Below are 22,087 nucleotides of genomic sequence, written 5' to 3'. Positions count from 1 at the left end.
AGAATTTTACTTAATAATTTTATTGATGAATTATTTTTTGTCCCACTTTCTACAGAACATCCACTTTATATTAACATGCATTTTATCTCGAAATGTTTAATGGGTATTTTATAAAAATTCATTTAAATTTAATACATAAATTTCAATGTGCGGAAAATTAAAAGGAAAATTAACGCTTTTTCCACGTAAATTTTCTGCGAGCTCCTTCCTGACCCCACTTCTTCCTTTCACGCCTCCTCCAGTCATATGTTAGAAGGCCAGCTAACAGAAGTAATTTTTTAATAATTCTCTTGTATAAATAAATTGATAATTTGTAAAACTAAACAAAATTTTATTAAACTTTGAAACAATTAAAAGTCTTGAGGATAAATTCAAATGACATTTCACTTATTAATCGATTCCATTATTATCGAAACATCAAATAACAAAAAATTCAAGTTATAAATTCGATTAATTTTCAGTTATATCCTTTGAGTACACAGTAAATTGTAGTGAGTGTATTATCTGCAAAAATCTAATTTTAATTCAAGAATATTTTATTACGTGTCATTTATAGAGGATATAAAAAGCGTATATTGTAATAGGTATATAAAATTTTGTTAGTGTGCTTTATAACATTGTAATTCTAAGGGTTGTCTGATATGCTTCTTGAAATGTACAATAGTACAGAAGAAATTTTTCAATTATAATAAATATTACATTTCATTATAGCACATAACTATCTAGGAATTTTACAAAACGATAATTTGACTATATATTTTTGGATTCGATTAAATAATCATAGCTGAATGAATTTAGTGACTGACTTCATTATAATTATAAATTGTATGTAAAAATCATTGTTCTAATAGAGGACGTGCAGTTAATTGCACAGTAGTAAGATTTTTCATTGTAAAGTACAACTTATATTTCTGAAAAATAAATTACAATTTTTTTTCTTTTCAATAGCTTAAAATAATTAGGTTCAAGCTGAAAATTAATTCTTGCTAAGTGACTCGCTTTAATTCCTTTTTAATAGTTTAATTTCAGGGTGTTTTCAAATAAAATTTTATGCTATCAGAAAGAATATAAGTAATTTAATTTGCAATTAGAAAATCAATCAATATTAATTAAATTTTTTATAATCCAATTTTTCTGAAATATTTTCATACATATTTTAGAAAATCAATGCATTATTGAATATATGCACTATTAAAATACATTCAGAAAGCTTAAAAAATTCACATTTTCCATGAAATCAATTAGTACTATTCCTATATAATATAATTTATATCTAGAAATTGAACAATTACCGTGATAAATAAGTAGTTAGAAAATTGGGTTCTCCTTACCAAGTCTCATTCTTTCTTTCATTTGACTATCGACAAAGCTTTGAAGCCCCCTTGCAATACCAAGTCGAACAGCGCCAGCTTGTCCACTAGGACCCCCTCCAGAAATAGTTGCTTCAATATCAACTTTGTCAATCATTTCCGTAAAAATTAATGGAAATATGATCTGTAATTCAAAATAGGTTCAGTTAAGAATAATTTCTATTGTTTCTAAAATTAGCAAAACTTAAGCGTTCGTTTGAGAATCATTAAAATTTATGTACCTCAGGGCGTATCGTGGTTACTTTACTATATAACGTGCATAAATTGAAGATTTTTTATACCTACATAAAAAATTTCTGTTTTGTAAAAGTTTTGGACATTAAAAAATGCACTAGTCAATTCAATTACCTAGTCAATTCAAAATTTCTTACAGTGAAATGTGTCCGTTAGCAAAAGTTATTGATTCTTGGCAAGTTTCCTCTCCCTTTAAAATGTTGCGAACGTAATGTACTTTATACGTTTAACAAACACCGTACTTTGAATAACGTACTTTGAATAACGTTGCTACATTTTCTCATTATCAAATACTTATCTATATTTTTATAATTACTATTGCTGTAAGTTTAATGTCTATATTTGATAAGTATTATAAATATGGAATATAAAAGAGTTTATCTAAAAGGTACAAAAAGAAGAATAGAAGTTAATACCATTAATCTTAATGTCTCATTGTTATTAAATATATTTCTCTTTCTACTTTCACTTTCACTTTCGGTTCTGTGCCCCCATATGTCACTCGTTATAATACTTAAACTTATGATATTTACAAAGAAAGTTAAGTCGATCGATTTTGTCGGATTTCGATCGACGCATTAAACATCAAAATATGTTTTTGATCATTTGCAATCGTTCACATGCACATTACTAACTAACTACAGTTAAGGTGTGTCCACGGTTCCCAAAGATCAAACTACATTTTGGTAATTTCAATTCAATCAGTACCTAGCTGATCTCAATTATTCTTTTCCTTTGTCAGATTTTTCACAACACTCTCCAGCATTTTATTAGTATCTAATAATTGCTCCTTTAGCAACATGATCGTGTCCTCGTAGGACTGTAGTTTGTTGGCCAGATTCTCGATAACAAGTTGTAAATTTGAGTCAAAGCAGTCCTCGCTCTGCTGTCTCATCCTCATTACATGGTCGCTCAGATTAATGTTATCATCGTTCATAAACGGTATGTTTTTCTGTGCGATTTCATAAGCAGCCTTTAGAATGTCCTTCGGAAGCCTTTTCTCCAAAGGATTCAACGGTTTCACTACCAAAACCCTTTTTCTGTTTTCCACGTTAATCTTGTGATCGGACATCCACTTTCGAAAAGCATATGGAATCGAACTATTATGTAACACCATCTCCGTAAACAGGATCAATTTTGTCTGGCGTACAAGCTTCGTGAGACCAGCATGATTCCTTAATCCTTGAATATCGTGAACAGCGATCCCAACCAACAAGTTCATTAAGATCACTGTGACAAATACGATGAATAGCGTGAAGAGGATCTGAGAGCATACCGACAATGGATGGTAAATAACGAAAGGTCCCTCGGAGCTTCCTTCTAAACCTTCATCGATTTGCGTGATCAGTCCCTCGAAGTCCAACTCTCCGGCCATCATCGCCAGCACTTTAATGAGTCCTGTGAAAGGGTTGCCAAAAGATGGTTCACCGACGAAAATTACGCAAAAGCTAATAGTGAACCCTATCAGTAATCCAGAGTAAGCGAGCAACAGCTTGGCAAATTCGAACTGTATGTGGGTAAACATCGCTACATACGTGCCAAAGGCTGGAAGTTGGCCAACCATCAACATTAAGTTTGTCCAGGCGCACAGTATCGCGAATGCTCCGACGTAATTTTGCCAATCGTATGTACGTCCTGTGTACACGAATGACGTAACAAAAACGCTAATTATAACGATGCCATCTAGCACGTTGTCAATATTGGAAAAGTACTGTTTCGCGGACGTGTACACCATGAAACCGAATATCTTCCTAGGAATGGAGATGCAAGTGAAGATTAATAAGAGATACCATTGAATCTCAATCACTGGTCGTCTGAACAGAAATCCAGAAATACGTTTGCTGCTGCAAATCTTAGAGCTATTTGCCTCGTCGTAGTTGTAACATTTGTAAGCTAGCGCCGTGAGCACGTAAGTCGTCATACAGATCACGGTCATGGCGTAAACTAGGATCCTGAGTAAATAAAATTTTCTTATCTTTTCCCATTTTAGATGCAAGAAAGCCATTACCAATGGGTGCGATAGTAAATCTTTACGACGTTCCTGGACAAACGTGTTTATGAAGCTGGTCTCGCATTGATTGCCACTGGGGAAGAGTAGATCGAAGTGCAGCCTCATTTCGAACTCTCTGTTATGAGGAACGGGTCTTCTGAGTGTTATCGAGGCATCTAATCTCTGTCGGAACACCTGAAGAGATTCTGGTATCTTCCTAAGTATAATGTTCAAGGCGGAAAGTCCGGCACTGGTGGTCGCACTAACGTCTGCACCGGCCCAAATCAGTACATCGACACAGTGAGATTGTTCGTTCAGGGCCGCCACATGAAGAGGAGTGAAGCCAGTTTTGTCTGCGGCATTTACTAGGGCACCGTGTTTTAATAGAAGTTCTACGAGCTTCGCAGAAGAATAAGTAGTCATCACAGCGAAATGTAGAGGAGTTCTATGAGCTCGGTCAACCGCGTTGATGTTGGTACCTGGCGAATCTAGAAGTAATTCAACGCATTTTATCGACTGAATGAAACAAGCTACATGAAGCGGTGTCTCGCCCATGTGATTCTTTTCGACAACGCTTGCTCCTTGTTCCAACAATAACTTCACTATTTTTACAGCTCCTGCTCTGATAGCGCAATGTAAAACTGGTTCGACCGTCTCCTGATAAAGATACGTGCTCGGTTTTGCGCCGTTATCAAGAAGTATTCGCGCTACATCCGGCGAATTTCCGAGGACAGAGAAGTGAAGAGGCGTATAATGATTGATTGGATTCCTGTAATTGATATCAACGCCCCTTTTTATCAAATGCTCGATGCAAGCTACGTTACCGCTTAACGAAGCAGCTAGGATGGCGTTCATGCCCGTACAAGGCTCCACGTAATCGAGTCTCGCGCCTGATTGTTCCAATTTCGGTAACAGATGCACTAAACCACGGTAACAAGACCACATGTACGCTATATTCCTCATTCGTTCTCCCGGCGGCATCGCCGGCAAAGTATTGCATTTTTCTAGCTCGAGCAGTATCTTCATTTCTGCAGTCGTAAAGATCGACCACATGATCGATCTAAGATCGTTACTGTTGATCTGCGCTTGTTTAAATACGTCGAGATTATCGTAGAAGAGAGATTCGTCAACTGGCGGAGGTGTACCGGCATCAATTTCCACGTGATCGTTCGTGGTTTCGATCAAAGGAATATCATCGATCACGATTTTCTCCGAGCTACTCGACTGTCGATATCTGACGGATCTAAAGGAAGCCAATCTAGTGGATAGGAGATCGTTTGATGGATCGTTCAAATTCGACAAAGAACAATGTATCGTTTTTCCTTCACCAGGTAATGGTAGCCTCAAAGTTTGTGTCGTTTTGTCTTTAGCAGTCTCGTTAACACCTGTCTTTGTCAAGATGTTTTTGTCATCATCGAAATTGAGACAAGAACGGCGATTTCTTAATCTGGTCAAAGAATAATGCCTGGTCCTCTTTTTGTGATTAGCCAGCGGCTTCATTTTTGACTGACTCGTTTTTTCAACATTTTCGTGTGCTCCAGCGTCTCCTTCTACCGTTCTCCAGTAATCGTTTTCGTCAACCGAGAGACGACAATCTTTTAAACTGGTTAACGAGTATCGCCGCAGCCTTTCCTCGCTAACCTTAATCGTTGCACGCTGCACGTTAATCTTCGGTATGTCGCTGGAGTTCTCGTACATCTGTTTATCGTCCATTATCCGTCGGAAAGGAATTTTTTTTCGTCTCTAACCAGGATGATGAAGAAACTGCGACGTAACACAAGGCACACTCTACTATCGTGGATCACCTCGAAAGAACGTTCCAATCGTCATACCTCGGCCTCACTCTTTTCTTCGTTTATCACGTCACGTCCCAAAGTCATTTAGATCACTTTAAGAGAATGCTCTCGTCATTGCAGCACACGCGACTACCGGAGTCACTCGCCCGAGTGACTTATATTAGTCGACTCGTATGGATTCATTCTATATATAAGTTCAAAGGAAAAGATACGCTTCCGTTGGAGGAGCCAGTACTCCTTCGAATAGGGACCTTGAACTTAAAAACTAAACGAGATAGAGGTCACATCAACTTAAACTAACGTTGCGGTAAACAATTTTTAGTAAATATTCTTTTCTTATTTATTTATCGTACACGTGAATTCTTCTGATTTCTTCTTCATACTGTAAGTTAATCACTCTATAATCCTTGGTAGAATAAAAATTTCTTCGAGAAAATTCTTCTTCTTCATTTAAAGCCCAAGTAATGTTTACATATGCATATTAGAATTTTATTTTATTTCATTATGATAATTATTTATCGTAGTTTTAAATTTAGAATTTATAATCATCGTTTTTACATAAAAACAAAGGATGAAACTTATGTAACAACGATGACCATTATTTGCGTCATATGCTGATTAATTTTTTTCGACGTTTTAACGATGAAGTCTGTATTTACATTGTATTAAGGCTATCATCTCGCAATAGAACAAGTGGCAATGATAACAAGAAAATGTGTTTTAAAGTTCAAGTATTATGAAAAAATGTTTCGTTGAAATATGTTAGTGCTAATTTGATATTTCCTGGTTTTATCAATTATTTTTTTAAATTTAATGCAACGTATATCTCAACAAATTTGCAGGAAATTTAAAAAAAGAAAATATTATTTTAATCCTTCTTTGCACTTCAATTATGAAAATCATTGGGTTTAATTTTGTATCTTTTTTCATGACTCTGTTTGAGTATATTCCTCGTACTATTCGAATACTTTTTATGGTTTTTTCTTCTCTCCATTGTTGTCTTTATTTCAACATAAGAATTCAACATTAACACGCAACGATCAAACAAAAAATCACTTATATTTCCTATTATAAATCCTCTGTTATCTCACTGTCTATTTTACAAAATTTTCAAACTTCGATGCTTTTTCATCCAATTTTACAACTTTCAGTTTTTCCATTTGCATTTGCTATACAAGATCATATACAAAAAAATTCACTGTAACACTCTGTGACAATAATTTATTAGACGATAACTCTACGATTTCATTTACGATCAGCAAAAAATTAAAATTCACCGATGATTTATTTGAATACTTTGGCAATTAATGTGGAGAAAGCCAGTGTCACGCAACATTGGGTACCGCTCTCTAAAGCCGAAACACCAGACGCTGCAAGAGATCGCGCGCATGTGAGTCTTTTCACAAATTCGCCGCTCTTTAAGATGTTCCCGTAAAATCTAGATACACTCGTGGACGTGAAACTTAGTGTCCTTGTTCAATTCCACCGTGGTCAGTAATTATATTCTATCATTATATAGGCTGTATATATGTATACCAGTTGTTCAGATTCTGATTTTCTACGAATTGGAACCGGTTCCTCCAAGTAGTTCTTGAATATCCCGTGAATACCAATGACTAAATTTGAATGCGTCCAAAAAAAGACAAGTCAAAGTAGATTTATAACCTGCGGCGATTTAAAAAGAAAAGTATATATAATTTAATACGTGAATTATCTTGTGGGAAGAACGAAAGGCATAATGGAACTTGCTGCTCTCTCGTTACAAATCAATCGATCAAGTGGAAAACCAATGAAACTCGAATAACTAAAGCTGTTAGAGCAGTCGGTACCAGTTAGGTAACTTTTTTGCGTTACTATATACTTTTATATGTAAATTTTGCCGTATTGAAACATATCGATTCAATTAGCGATAAATGGGGGTACTTCAGAATCGTGCTTCGTGCTATAGAAATAGATTCTTTCTTTAATTGGTGTGAAAATTCTAGATCACATTTAAAATTTATTAGGGATTATATCAGATCAAAGGGATAGATATCGAGAGAAACAATTAAAAAAGCTTTGTAAGAAGTAACAATTGAATCGCTGAAAGATTAATTACCAGTCAGATTCCTAGAAACGGTTAAATGTTTTTATAGGTGAAGATGTTAATGGTCATTTCAGAAAAGCACTTCTTTCGGACTATTGGTTAAACGAACACCGTTTTTTGTTACAATATAATGTTTTCTTTTTTTGTTTCGACATGGAAACTACAAGTTGAAAGTCACTGTTAGGATAGAGGTATTGTTTCCAGTGATATTGTCAGGTAAATTAAAACACTTAATATGAGAACCTGAATTGACTGTCACTGTTACGTTGAAAACATCGATATTTTAAGAAACATCGGTAGAATATATTAGAAAGCATGGCGAATGTTTACTAGATAAAAAATTCCATTTAAAAAAAGTCATTATGCGAAGTATGACACGATTAAAGGATCACAAAAATCGTCTTCTTATAGAATACATGATGCAAACTGTAAATGCACGTTAATTAATATATCGATTTGTATTTTCCGTTTGAAAATGTTTCTTGATGTCTGATGCTTACACACCTTTCGAAACGTATTTAAGCGTATAGGAATATCGTTTCTCTAACGTATCCGCAAGTGTGTTGGGCAATAACGCGTTTCTTGAAATTGCAGAGTGGACAAAACTGGATCATAATATTTTGTCTTCAAGGACGAAAATATTTATTTATTTATTTTTAGGAGAAGATATAATATAATATTTTATGATATGTAATAATTATATTTTATGAAATATAGTATAAATATTTTTTGGCATAATAAAGATATGTTTAAAACACTTATTAAATACATACACATAGATTGAATAAAGCTAAAAATTGCAGTGTTCAATAATTAATTGTTACTTTCTAGGATAATGAATCATTACCACGAATGAATGCTATCGCGAATTCCAATCACTGTCATGTAATTATATTTACGGTTAAAGTTGTAAACAGGTACATATATAGGTCGAATACATACATACAGAACAGTATGATTCATATACCGAAAAAACTAAACTTCAACTTACAATTATAATTATCGTTGTCATAATGTTTATACAATCATTACACTGTGATTATTATTATATATATGAAAAAAAATTAAAGTTAATATTGTTAGCGAAGTCTTTCAAATATCGAAGGTGATATTTAAATGAAGCTACTCTAAACTCGACGTACAATTAACTTTAAAAGATTTTACAAAAGATACGATATAATAAGTTTTTGAAGCTTCGATGCTTGTGTCGTTGCATAAATTGTACCTTTTGAAAGATTTCATTATATAAATATTTATATTTTCTTTCTTATATATCTAGACATGAGTAATTTCCAAACACCTATCGCACTAATTACTTTGATGAAACTCTATTTTCTTAATATTGTTGTCAAAAAAATATTTTTCTGTTTAAAAAAGGTATATATTTCAGAATCACTTTATTTGCATGTTTTCGTATAATAAGTAATAAATTAAGATTTAAAAAAAAAAGCTAAAATATATATTATATAGTCTTATTTACACAACTTTTTATACAATTAAGATATTTTTATAAGTATAAAATTAAATAGTATTAAAATACTTTGTTGTGTTCAGCTTATTCTGTTAGTTCTCTATCTGATTTCTAGGTATTTTTATAGTTTTGTTCATAATATGGACGGACTTTAATGCGTTGTAATACAATATTTTACAAATATTGGGTACAAACCCATACATCAAAATATAATCGTTATATTATTATTTAAATATTTCATCTCAAGCTTCTTTTTCAACTTTTATCACAAATTCGTGACATTCTTGACACGCAAAGGATTTAAAATCACCAACCATGAGAATTATAAAAATTCAGAAAAGAAAGGAAGGGAACAAATTTAGTAGTTAAATTATAATGTTTCCACTCCATATATGACTCTTTATGAATTTTGCTTTAAAAATATGCAAAACATATGTTTAATCAACGATCCTCAATGTTGATTACACACGTTCGTTTTAATCATTTGTATTTTCCACTTTATATTCTCTCTCATTGCCAGAAGATTATGTTGCGTTTTATAAAATTTTAGAGAGGACTCGATAGTCGATACACATTGATCCGAATATTAAAAGCACGTAATTGTCATCTTCTATAAGCGAATTTTCAAAATTGTGAAAAACATGGTATTATAAAATGGCCTGAGGATTACTCTTAAAATTTTAAACGTACGTATGCGCAATTCCTGCATTTCTAAGGTCGACTGGGTGATTTAAGCTTCCTCAGATTATTCACACGATATATCTTTGCTATTCAGATTCTAAGAATTCTCAGAGTAAAAACTTAATTATTCTCATCCTTTTCTTTGTTAACGATGCGCTTGTCATTCATTAATGCCATCACGACATCCTGAAGAAGTTGGTGGTTTTTATCGCAGATCTTTTTCAATTCTGCCAAATCTCCCTTGACCGAGTAATCATCGACGGATACGTCTTCTTCCGGAGAACGTCGACGAAATGTCGAATATGGCTCGCTTTTTAAATACGTATATGCAGTAGCGTTGCTCTTCCTGCTGCACAATGTTCCAGACATATTTTTCCTATCCTTCACGACCTTGTGCGCAGCAGATAACAAATCACGAGGCAATCTACTCTCTCTCGGGTTCAGGGGACGAACGGTTAAAACTGCTCTCAAGGGTGAAGGTAGCAGCAGAGCTGTCCATCGTAAAAGTTTCGTTAGTCGTTTTGGTATCAGTCCGAGAAAAAGCGCCGTTTCGACGTCGCAAATAAGCTTCGTCTGGCGAACGAGTTTTGCAAGTCCCGCCGTTTTCTGTAGTCCTTTTATATCGTGAACTGCGATGCCTACCAGTAGATTCATCAACACGATAGTAACGAACAGAAGAAACAATACGAATGACAACTGTGCGGAAACTTGGAGTAGAATCCAAGAGGTACCGCCTGAATCGATCGATTTCCCATCTTCTTCCCGAGGAAAGAACAGGTCCTCGAAATTTAACTCTCCGGTCATCATGACCAAAACTTTGATCAGACCAATGTGAGGGCTGCTAAACGATTTCGAGCGTGGAAAAATCACGCAGAAGCTTGCGGTGAAGCCTACTAAGAGACAAGCATACGCTAACAAAAGCTTGAATACTTGTGCTTGAACACTGGTAAACATCGCGACGTACGCTCCGAATATTGGCAATTGTCCTATCATTAGCATAAGATTGCTCCAGCCGCAAAGCACGGCGAATGCACCTACGTGGCTTTGCCACGCATACGTTCTGCCCGTATAGATAAAAGAAGTGGCAAATACGCTCAGGATCACGCACCATTCGACCATGTTTTCGGCCTGCGTGAAGAACTGGCGGACGGAGGGATACGTTGGAATGCTGGTCAATTTGCGAAATGCTTCGAGAATCGTGAGCACCATTAATGCATACCATTCCATTTCGAGTAAAGCTGGGTGCCTGTAAAGAAACCCGTTGATACCAGTCGTATTTGCACATAATGGTGGCTGAGTGTTGTCTAATTGACCGTGCGACTCATTGTAACAGTTATGCGCTAAAGCAGTCATTACCCATCCTGTAAGTATGAGAACGTAAAATAGATAGAAGACTAGCCTGCCCACGTAATACTTTCGGATCTTTTGCCATTTTAAATGGAGAAACGCCTGACAGAGCGGATGTTCTAGAATCTCTTTGTATCCTTCTTTCACGAATGTCCCGAGATATCTTATTTCGCCTTGTTGCTGGTGCATCAGCAGAGGATGAAAGTCGAGACGAAGCTCCGCCTCTCCGGTGGCTGAACCATGCTGATGAAGCGTTATCGAGGCATCTAATCTTTGTTTAAAGACGTTCAAAGAAGTCGGCGTTTTACGTAAGATAATGGATAATGCGCTAGTCCCGCCTTTCGTTCTAGCGCTAAGATCCGCTCCATGCTGTATCAGGATATCCACACACTGAGACAATTCGTTCAGAGCAGCGATATGAAGCGGTGTATAACCGTATTTATCGGTTTTATTGATATTTGCCTTCCACATTATTAACAATTCCGTCACGTCATAAGCCAGCAACGATCTACCTAATGCGAGATGTAAAGGCGTTCTTCCGTCGTTATCTTCGATATTAGGATCACAGCCACCTTTCTTTAGCAATATTTCCACGCATTCCAAGGAATGAGATCGAGAAGCTATATGTAAAGCTGTCTGATCTCTATGATTCTTCAAGTGAACATTTGCACCTTTTTCTACCAACAGATCGACATTTTCCACACAACTAGACTCCGCTGCGAGATGTAGAGCAGTGTCACCCTTTTTAGTCATCAGATCTAGCTCGCAACCTGCGTCTAGTAGTACCAACAAGCCAGCTGGATCTCCTCTGTCCGCTACGTGATGTATAGCAGCGTACCCATTACAGTCTAAATTATTCAAGGTATGATTATTAGATGCCAGTAGCTTTAATACGTTATAAGCGTTTGATCTGGCCGCAGTGTGTAACACGGTCTCCTCTCCGCAAGGAGATTCCTGACTGACGCCTAGATGAAGAAAATATTGAGCTACTTTAAAAGCATTTCCAAAAGCAGCGTAATGAAAGGGTGTATGAGTTCGTCCCAGATGAATGTTGGCACCGTTAGTGAGCAAATATTGTACACTCTCTAAAGAGTTACTGAACGCGGATAAGTGTAACGGAGTTAGTCCTTGTCCTTGTTCCGAGTGGTTTAAATCCGCTCCGCACTTGTGCAATCCAGCAATCGCGTCTATCCGACCAAGGAAACTGGCGTGAAGTAGCAAAGCGTTTACTTCTTGTTGTTTATAGTATTTTACGAAATGCTCAGGATTCTTTAGATCCATTTTATTCTCCTCCAGATCGTCAAGGAGTTGCAATCGACCACCGATGTGCCTCATATGCTCCACTAATAGATTCTTGATTATATCTTTGTTTACCTGCAAGGTGCAATTTATTTCCTCTGTACAAGAGCTCTCACTGGCACACATAGAATAACAATGTGGCTCTTCGATAGGAGGCGGAGTTCCGTATTCCAAACTTTGGTCATCGGAAGACCAATTTGTCTCTACTTCTGTATGATGCGGGCTCTTCGACGCCAACCATCGTGTTAAGAGCAGAGAAGTCATGGTCGTACGCTTTGAACTATTCGGAATCGATACCGTTACGTCCTCCATATCGATGATCCTCTCCATTTGTACTTTCTTTTTCGCCGGTGGCGAGTTCAAGGCCTGCGAATGGTTCATCTCCATCCTTCTCGGTTAGCGCTTTACGCGATTACATCATCGATCTACAAAGAGCATTGTCATGAGTAGTAAAAGGGCTCGCGAGGTATTAATTCATGAATGAAGTCGATGGGGATTCGTGAACGTGCATTGAGTAGAAAATTATGTGACGTCGCTTTGCTTAATCGATCGATCCTGTTGAATCTTATTCATCAGACGCATTTGTATGTTGAAAAATTATCATTTATACTTCGGATCGTCCAAGGATCCTTTAACAAAAGCTAGATTTTTTTAATAAATGTGAACTTCGATTGGAGCGTTCGTGATACGTTTTTTTATCGTTAAAATTATTATTAAACTCTATACTTTTCATAGACAGTTTGACAGTTTCTTATTATTGTTTAAGAGTCATCCTTTGATTTTACTAATAGTCAGCATTTTATTAAAGTATTTTTCAATTTAAAGTAAAAAGAAATCGTTCTATTTTGTTTATAATAAATTTCTGTACCCCCCGCGAATAACATTATATAAATTTTTGCGATCTATATTTTATTATTCTACAAATTCTATAAATCTCTATCTTATTATCCTATAAAAATGTATTTAATAATATTCCTAGATATGCATTGTGGACTCAATTTAGTAACTATGGTGTTATGCAGCAAAAGTTAAAAGGTAATAATATCATGATTTCGAATACAATTTGTTTCAATTATGTTATTAAGACACTTATAGCATTTAAAGTCGCTCAAAAATCTTACAAATGCAAACAAACTAAGTGGAAAAATCATTAATTTTACAATTGATCACAATCATCGTGGTGAAATTTACTTAGTTTTTAAACATTTTTCAAAGTTTTATTTCAATTTTACCATCAATAAAGTATAAGATGATCTTTTTGATGACGTCCGACTGTGTATCACGCGAGGCGCGAATGACAATTGGAAAATCGGGCACATAGACTGATGACTGCGAAGTGCTGTGCCGTTACCTTTAAACTGATATTATTTATTTACAGATCGAGTCCTTCAAGTATCGAAGACAAAAACATTCTCGACATACCGATTCAATTTTCAAAGCATGACAAAACTATACGGAATGACGTTTACACATATGTATTTCGCGTTCTTAAATGATTAGAATCCAGGATGTAAGCTTTTAACTAAAGTAGAAAATATATACATTTAACGGAACTACGCAACGAAGAAGGAATGTACGAATTACGTAAATTAAATACATCTAACGATAGCGAACAAAGAAAACTCATTTTTTAAATATTAAGTGATACGTAACTAATTAAAATATAAGTTAATTTTATCAAAAGTTTCTGCTAATAAAAATTCTGCAAGTTTCCTGAAAATATTAATTTTCGTAAAGTATTCTAAATTAAGTTGAACTAAAATTTTCGAGTCATAGTTAAACATTTCTTTTAACTCAACGATATTTTTTTTGTTACTCTGAAACACGTTGATGATTCAATATCACAAAAACAGAAAACACTTGAAAAATGTTATTAAAAACAAAATTGCAATAACCGGATGTAACTTTATTTCGTCACATTACATTTATTATATGTCCAAAATCAAATTCTGCTTATACATACACAAGCTTTAAACATTTACACTTTTCATTATCAACTTTCATCGTTCGAGATTGAATTTGTATATTTTTAACAGATAATATTTAAAGTCCTTTTTCGTATTATCAGATACAATTATTTCAAAATTCATAGGATGGCTCTTTAAATTCGAAAAAAGAGTTTTCACTGACTTTCCATCACAAACGCGTTTCGATATTCGATGCATGGTGCAAACTTTTAACAATTTTGTCTCTTTACCGATAGCTTAATAATATCGAAAAGAAAATCGATCACTGTTCTTCTCTCCGTTCTTCACTTCTCGATCGTATTCATGTGTGAATACGATCAATTTCATCGAACGAACGACCGTACTACTCAATGTGACGGTGTTATTGTTACAACATCATAAGCCTGTCGTTCTATCTGACGACTCGATTGATACTGAACTCGAATCGAGCTTCTTAGACGCATTGTCTGTTCTGAGATCGCGGAGACCACGATAAATCGCATACATCAGAAATAGCAATTCGCGAGGCTTGGTTTCGTTTCCATTTATGGGGACTTTCCCATCTTTGTATCTTATGTTTATCCTGTATTCATAAATTTTAATAATGAATATACCATAAAACTTGATCGACTGGTATTTATATTTACTAGTTTTCGCGATACCTTGCACATATCTTTTTCGTTGCGATTGAAGAAAAGGAAAAGACACTTAACATTGCGGGAAATTGAAAATTTGAAATGTTAATTTTAAGTTTATCTGTAGGTACGTTATATATATTCTTAGATCTTTTTACATGTAAAATGTACTTCTCTTTTCTAATCTCAGCAAGAAGATTAAAAAAGAGAATTCTGCTTATCTTTTCTTATTTTTCAGTAAGTCTTTTAAATTGTTCTTTATAATGAAAGGAATCAAATATGAAGATTAAGAAGTAAATTAAGAAATCTCAAATAAACGATAATTATCATTAATAACTTTTTTAGCCCAAATTTAGTTAAAATCTTAAAAACAAATAGGAGAAACATATATTGTTTCAACATCATTATTGGAAAGTTATTTGTCCTTGAAATAACTGTTTGATCAAATTCCATTGTATGAACCACACACACATTCTTCATTTATATATTATAAGTTTTAGTATAACTTTTAATATAACTTTGAGATCAAACAAACTAATTTTAATATAACTAACTTTTATATATCTCTATATGTACAGTATAAAATAGTATGAACTACTATGCATAATTATAATTATTTTAGACAAAATTGTTTACATGTGCATTAGAAATTGATATGTAATAAATTGAAATTAGTAAGTTTGACTAATACTCTGCAACATAATATGTACTTACCTCAATTATGTTGTATAACAGTATCAACTTATATTAATTATTTAGAATACTTACCTATTTTCATATAAAAAATATGTATTGTAATTTTTTTATCAATATTCGTTTCTTGTGTATTGTAATTTTCTTATCAATATTTGTTTTTTGTGTATCGTAAAATGACTTTTCAATGAAGTCGTAATTATTCATATGTAGAACACATACGAATACTATAAATAGTTACTTAAATTATTTTAACAGCGAACTATTATCACATTTTGCAAAATGAAATTATTCAAACTGTTTTCATACGTACCTGTTCACGACATTGCATATCATCAAAGTACGTGAGATCCTTTCCATTAATGGTAATTTTTCCAGATCCATTGCCTATCACTTTAACCTCACCTTTTGCATTTTTTCTTGCACATCCTATAAAAAAGTCATGATTTTGAATTTTGATATTAATAAACAATTTCCTTGCAAATAATTTTTCGAATTCCGAAAATAATATTTTAATGTTCCTAAACCATACAATTACAATATTATGGGAATAATATTGATAGTTTATTTTATACTTACTGTCGACAAGTACAAAAGGCCTGTTATCACTATCATATTCAAACTATAAAAAAATAAAATGTATGTTCATTTTTAATGAGAAAAGAAAGATAGTTGATACAACAAAAAATATACATACTTGTGGAATTTCTATATTCTGAGTATTACTTGGTAATTTACTTCTATATTCCATGATAAAAGATTCTGCATGCTTTGATACAGGATGATCAGCTAATCTCTGCATACTTTTTATAAAGTAATCATACTAAAACAAATTAATGAATTTAAGGTATTACGTTTAAAAAATAAAGCTATAGACTTATATATCATTTATTACTTCTTTGTCTAAAAGTTTTTCAAGCAATATCTTTTCTAAGTTCTTCTTCTGTAGCCATTCTGAATCACTCACATCTCTGAAACAATAGTAATAAAAAAAAAAATATTACTTTATCTACAATTTAGAATGAGTTAGAAATATAAATATAGACCAAGTAATTGCACATTTACATTTTATTCTCTGGTGCTGGTTGGATATTTCTTTCCAATATCTGGTCCTCTATTTTGTTTAAATGAATCATTGATTTTGCAATGTTCTGCATGTAAAGATATTTGTTTAATAAAGAATAATGTGTTCATATAAAATGTACAGAGAAGGAGATTTAAAAAAAGCTTACATGAAGTACTTCATAATAATTAGGTTTAGTAGTGTAAAACAGAAAATGATGTGGTCTACCAGTTTCATCAAATTCTGCTTCCTTCCTATTCCCATACATATCTGTAGGGTGAAGCATCATAGGTCGAGCTTCTGGCTCATATAAACCAGATGGAAATAAGTACTTTATTGCACTCTGTTAAAAGTAATAATTCTTATACAAATTCAAATTTTAGCATATAAAAGTAATTAAATTTAAAAAGATATCAATTCCTTGTATTATTCTTTTGTTATTTGCAATATATAATGTAATAGAATCTAATATATTAGATTCTTATTAGTTGAAGATATATAAATACTGAATTTTAATAATATTAATAATTAATCAAGAGAGTATTAACTATAATAATAAGAAATATAATTTACATTAATATCTTTTTCTGTAAAGTTCTCAGGGTCTTCGCCCATTATATTAGCTAAATATCGTTTTCCAATATCATACTCAGCTATTTCTTTTTCCATAAATTTCTCTAAAAGCAATAAATAATTATCATTTAATAGATTTGTTTTAAAATTTCCGAATTACTTGTACCATGATATGTTTATAACTTACTATAATCTTCAGATCGTTTTAAGTATGCTTTCATAGCACTACTAATTTTTTTTCCAGTTAATTTTGCAGATTTATGGGGAATAATCTCATCATTAATGTTTATACAATATGGTTTAGAGATAACATCCTAAAATCATAAAATCTGTATTACTGTCTAGTTTACTATTACTTTTAAGGTTATAAAAATTATTTGGTAATTAAAGAATACTTATTGAAAGAATTAATTAACACTTTAATATTTTTAATTTACCGAGCATTGTGTAATATTTAATATACTTCCAATAGCACCAAAATTATTAATATTTATTACGTTTCGCAAATTTATGAAACGTGTAAACATCAACATAGCCATTTTTATCGATTAATAACCAAAATGGATTTCGGAAATAAATAATTATCATGTGCTCCAGGAAGATATGAATCTAATGATAATATCGTATGTCTTTTTATTTTACATTTTATGTATTATCATGTACGATTTTGCCATACACTCTTGCTGAATAAACGTTCTGTATTTTTGGTGATATCAGGCCGATATTAAAAGTAAATATTAGTAACTAAATATGTATCAATACCACCTGATGCAACACATATATATGTATATGTATATTTCACACACATCATGTTTAAAATTATATCTTTCCCCAAATAACTTTTTAGTTTAAGGATAAAAGTTTATAATTGTAACATATATATTTTTATTAAAAAATGTATTTTAAAGAAGAAATAGTAAAATATTATAAATTTTTATTTTTATTATTGTAATTCAATGGAGGAATAGAGAAATTATAATATATTAATAATACATTGTAAAAAATTATGTTAACATTATTTATCAAATATACTCGTGAAAGATAATATATAATGAAACAAATAATTATAAAATCATTTATAAAAATATTTTGGATTAAAAAGTAATTTAAAAAGTTTTAATTTTAACATTAACTGTAACAGTTTCTCTGTGACATTAAATAAAAATTGAGACATTACACAATTTAAAATATACATATGTTCTTATATTTAAATACAAAGCAATAGAGTTTATGCTTATTTAAGTTAATGTCTACTAATAAAGTCTTACAATGAACATTAATAGTAAGTACATTGTTTACAGGTATAAAAGTTAGGATCAGTGTTTTATTATTTATAGATATTTTATAATTTTTTAGATATAGGTAAATCAAATTATTAATGTGTAAAATTTGTATTCAGCGAGAAAATTATCAATTATCAATATATATATAAGAAAGGTTTTTACAATTGAAAATATGAAAATTTTTTCTTCAATAAAACTACGAGTGTTTTACAATAATATAAAATTTAAAGTATTATGCTAAGAAGTTTTTTTTCAATTATTATGAAATTTAACATAAAACGAATCATCATTACCTATGAGTGTTTAAAGTTTAAAGTAGGAATACTTTGTGTTATATTATATTTTAAGAAGAAATTTATATTTTATGAAAATCGTAAGTTTTTTCGATTTCACTTCAGTGGACGGAAAGGTATTAATAATACTTCTATAATACTTTGTTTTATAAGAAAAAAATACGGAAGTATAAAATAAAAATCTATAGTATAAAAAAGTTATAAAAAAAATATAAAATCTAGTATACACAAATTACATGCAACGGTAACTTTAGAATACGTAAAAATAGATTTTTAAAGATATTTAACAAAAGTGTTATATACAATACATAATGTCACGTAAATGCATGAATATGAACACTTATTTATTAATGATATTAATTTAATTCTAATTCTGGGATATATGGTTCAGTAATTGCAGTGACTGGACAAATGCTTAAGGTTTCCTGAAAATGCAAAATGGGATAGTCAGACCAAGAAATAGAAAATATTTTATTTCTATGCATTTAAAATAAAATGAAACATAATTCCTACCAATCTTATTAATTCTGCAAATGTTGGTCTTTCCTGACTTTCCATATTCCAGCAAGATAACATAACTTCGTGAAGTGGATCAGGAGTATCTGGTAGTTGTGGTAATCTAACTCCTCGCTCAATTGCTTCTTCCACTTCACTATCAAGTGAAAAATTAGAATATGGTGTACCACCCATACTAAGCATTTCCCACAAAAGTACACCAAAAGCCCAGACTACTGCTGGTTGATGTTTTTTTCTATTACCAAGGCACTCAACAGACATCCATCGAGTATATTTTATATCTTCTAAAGCATATTTGGATATTCCATGTCCCATTAGTTTAGGTATCCATTCATTTGAGAGACCTACACTACGTGCACAAAGATATTCATGTATAATTTTATAATTTTCAAGATGTTGCAAAGCAGATGCTATCATAGATCCTATAGGTAGAATATGTTCAACAGGAAATGTGTTCCCAGATCTGGCAGCTAATAGACAATTTTTTAATGTCTGAGGTGGTAATTCAAGTACAACGTGTAATGTATCATGAGTTTCACATGTTCCTATAAGATCTGCAAGATATTTCATAGGAGATGCTTTAATACAAACATCTAGTTCTCGTAACATATGTCTTTTGTCAGATACTTTCAATAATTTGTCAGCTATACTATGCACAGCTACACTACAAGATTTGTCATTTTTTTGAATAACACCTGTATGTACTGTCCCAAATCGCCCTCTACGTATCGTAGTGTCATTAATTGTCAATAAGTTTTGTGGTATAATCCATACCTTCTTTTTCAGTTCTTGATAATGATTTACCCTTTCAGGTACATCCTCTGGAATATATGCTAAATTGTCAACTTCATACAATGGACCTTGCAATGTAAGTTCTTGTTGTTCTGGAAGTTTCCTTATCCGAAACTTTTCATGGCGTTCTTGCAATATTAAATAAAGTATTATTGAAGCTATAAGTAACGTTCCCAAAAGAGCAATTGCAACACATAGTATGATAGTTGTCAAATTTACACTGTTATTTCCACTTTCATTATAATTTGTCAGCTTGTTAATTAGATCTGAATAAGCATACTGCACTTGTCTTTGAAATTTAGAAACTACTGTTAAGCCTATTTGTGGCATTACTTGAGTATTTAATGGTGCATTATAATATGCGCCAATCATTTTTCCATCTCCTACTATAAATTTTGTATATTTGTAAAATTCTGAAGATTCAAATTCTCCAGTAGTATAATATCCTAGACTTTGCTGTATTGATGTTTCATAATTGTAATAAGTTACATTAGGACCTGATGGAGGTATTGTACCAGGTTGACAAACAAATACTTGGTAGGTACTAACAGGACCATATTCACTACTTCCCTCTGATAATAAAACAGTTATTGTGGTACTTGTTTGTTCTATTACTTTTGGCATTATTGGCTTATTAGGTGGTCCTATTAAAGTCCATCCCAAAATATATGTAGGTTCACTATCTGTTTGGGTGTTTGCAGCAGTGATTGATACATTATACTTTGTGCCTGGTTGTAAGCCTTGTAAAATGGTACTATTTGAAGCTCCTCCTTGAATCTGACTTTCTACGGCTGGTACTAAATTTGAAGCAAATGTTTCAACAACCACTGCCTTTAAAGTATAAGATGTAATATTTCCATTTCTGATATTAGGCGGTTCCCATGTAATTTGCAAATTATTAAATCCACTGTGAATTATTTGTGCACTTCTTGGTGGACTAGGACCTCAATATATGTTTTTAAGTTTATAAATATCAAAATAGAATGAAAGTACATAGTATTTTTAAAAAATATACCTGTTTGTCCAGTTGAATAAATACTCATTGCATCTTGACTACCACAATAATTGTTCTGATCAGCAATACAAAGAAAAGTACAAGAAGTAGATATACCTTTCCTACCGTACCTACTACCACAAAAGCATTGTTGACCATTCATTAATCCTGCAAACCTATTAATTTTAATGTGAATTAATATTAAATTTTACTTTAAAAATATTGAATATTATAACATTTGTAACAAACGTTATAGTAATATTACAACAATAACTTACATATAATAACGTGAACGACATTCTTTGATACATTCTGTAGGTGCATTAGCATGATTTAATATTAAGGTTGGTAAATCAGGATCCAACGCGGAACTTCGAAAACAACCCTCATATTTTTGGCTAAGTATATGATCACAGAAATAGAAAAGTAGAAATAATATTATCATTATATATTGTAATGTTCTATAAATACAATTCCTATAATTCAATTTTTATTTATAATACTAATTGCAAGTACATTGCAGATATTAGTGTGACGTTCTTTCAGAATAGTTTAAATCTGAATCACTAAACGAATGGTGACATTATATTTAAAACGAAGAAATAAGGTTAACTGTGCACTGATCTTTATTCTTCGTAATTATTAAGATAAAATAATATAGTCTTTGGCTTTTTATCATTTTTATTATTAGTGACAACTTTTAAGAATCTTTATACTGAGTAAGATATTAAAAGTCACAAAATATTTCACGGGTGTGGTAGCATCTAAGTACGTACACTTATTTACTACCTATACCCATTACTATAATTATGATTAATGTTCATTCACTTGTGGCGCTGGTAATATTTAAAATTTAAAATGATATTGTAATAGCATACATATTAGATATTAGTTTTAAATATCGTGTCATTTTTGTATTTAATATTTATTCTTCACAAAATCTTTGGACACCTTTTCTTTATTTCATTTCGATACTTATAATAATTTTATACTTTGATCTTTTGAAGTAAAAAGTTGAGTATAAT

At 32.2% G+C, this 22,087-nt stretch overlaps 2 protein-coding genes and 1 long non-coding RNA gene across 11 annotated transcripts; 1 reads left to right on the top strand and 2 right to left on the bottom strand.

Annotated features, from left to right (window-relative positions):
• Positions 1–4: 4 nt before the first annotated feature.
• Positions 5–17,947, bottom strand: LOC138181177 (small ribosomal subunit protein uS9m-like). Of its 8 annotated transcripts, none has more exons than XM_069115827.1 (11): positions 17,622–17,941; positions 17,372–17,498; positions 17,185–17,288; positions 16,781–16,954; positions 16,614–16,699; positions 16,444–16,519; positions 16,246–16,371; positions 16,128–16,170; positions 15,862–15,977; positions 1,332–1,494; positions 5–261 (listed from the first exon to the last, which is right to left on the bottom strand). In XM_069115827.1, the coding sequence occupies exons 1-11, from the start codon at positions 17,721–17,723 to the stop codon at positions 170–172; spliced, it is 1,209 nt and encodes a 402-aa protein (XP_068971928.1). In that variant the 5' UTR covers positions 17,724–17,941; the 3' UTR covers positions 5–169. The 8 variants fall into 8 exon arrangements, with proteins under 8 accessions (XP_068971928.1, XP_068971929.1, XP_068971923.1 ...); XM_069115828.1 differs by lacking the exon at positions 5–261 and adding an exon at positions 320–504 and having other exon boundaries at positions 17,622–17,945; XM_069115829.1 differs by lacking the exons at positions 5–261; positions 1,332–1,494 and adding an exon at positions 12,536–12,699 and having other exon boundaries at positions 17,622–17,947.
• On the top strand, positions 12,740–13,781 carry LOC138181182 (uncharacterized). Its single transcript, XR_011173463.1, has 3 exons — positions 12,740–12,858; positions 13,254–13,309; positions 13,653–13,781. It is a non-coding gene; the product is annotated as an uncharacterized LOC138181182 (long non-coding RNA).
• Positions 17,948–19,053: 1,106 nt separating the features above from the next.
• On the bottom strand, positions 19,054–21,877 carry LOC138180818 (putative inactive tyrosine-protein kinase Wsck). 2 transcript variants are annotated; one of them, XM_069115046.1, is made up of 4 exons: positions 21,579–21,877; positions 21,084–21,230; positions 19,274–21,012; positions 19,054–19,185 (listed from the first exon to the last, which is right to left on the bottom strand). In XM_069115046.1, exons 2-4 carry the CDS (start codon positions 21,223–21,225, stop codon positions 19,117–19,119), a joined length of 1,950 nt encoding a protein of 649 aa, XP_068971147.1. In that variant the 5' UTR covers positions 21,226–21,230; positions 21,579–21,877; the 3' UTR covers positions 19,054–19,116. The 2 variants fall into 2 exon arrangements, with proteins under 2 accessions (XP_068971147.1, XP_068971146.1); XM_069115045.1 differs by having other exon boundaries at positions 21,084–21,238; positions 21,341–21,876.
• Between the last annotated feature and the right edge of the window lie 210 nt (positions 21,878–22,087).

The sequence above is a fragment of the Bombus flavifrons genome, chromosome 6 (genome assembly GCF_040668555.2).
Source record: "Bombus flavifrons isolate JBK064 chromosome 6, iyBomFlav1_principal, whole genome shotgun sequence".
Taxonomy (NCBI): Eukaryota; Metazoa; Arthropoda; class Insecta; order Hymenoptera; family Apidae; genus Bombus; species Bombus flavifrons.
The sequence above is the reverse complement of the archived record's forward strand: the minus strand, read 5'-3'. Positions and strand labels throughout refer to the sequence as shown.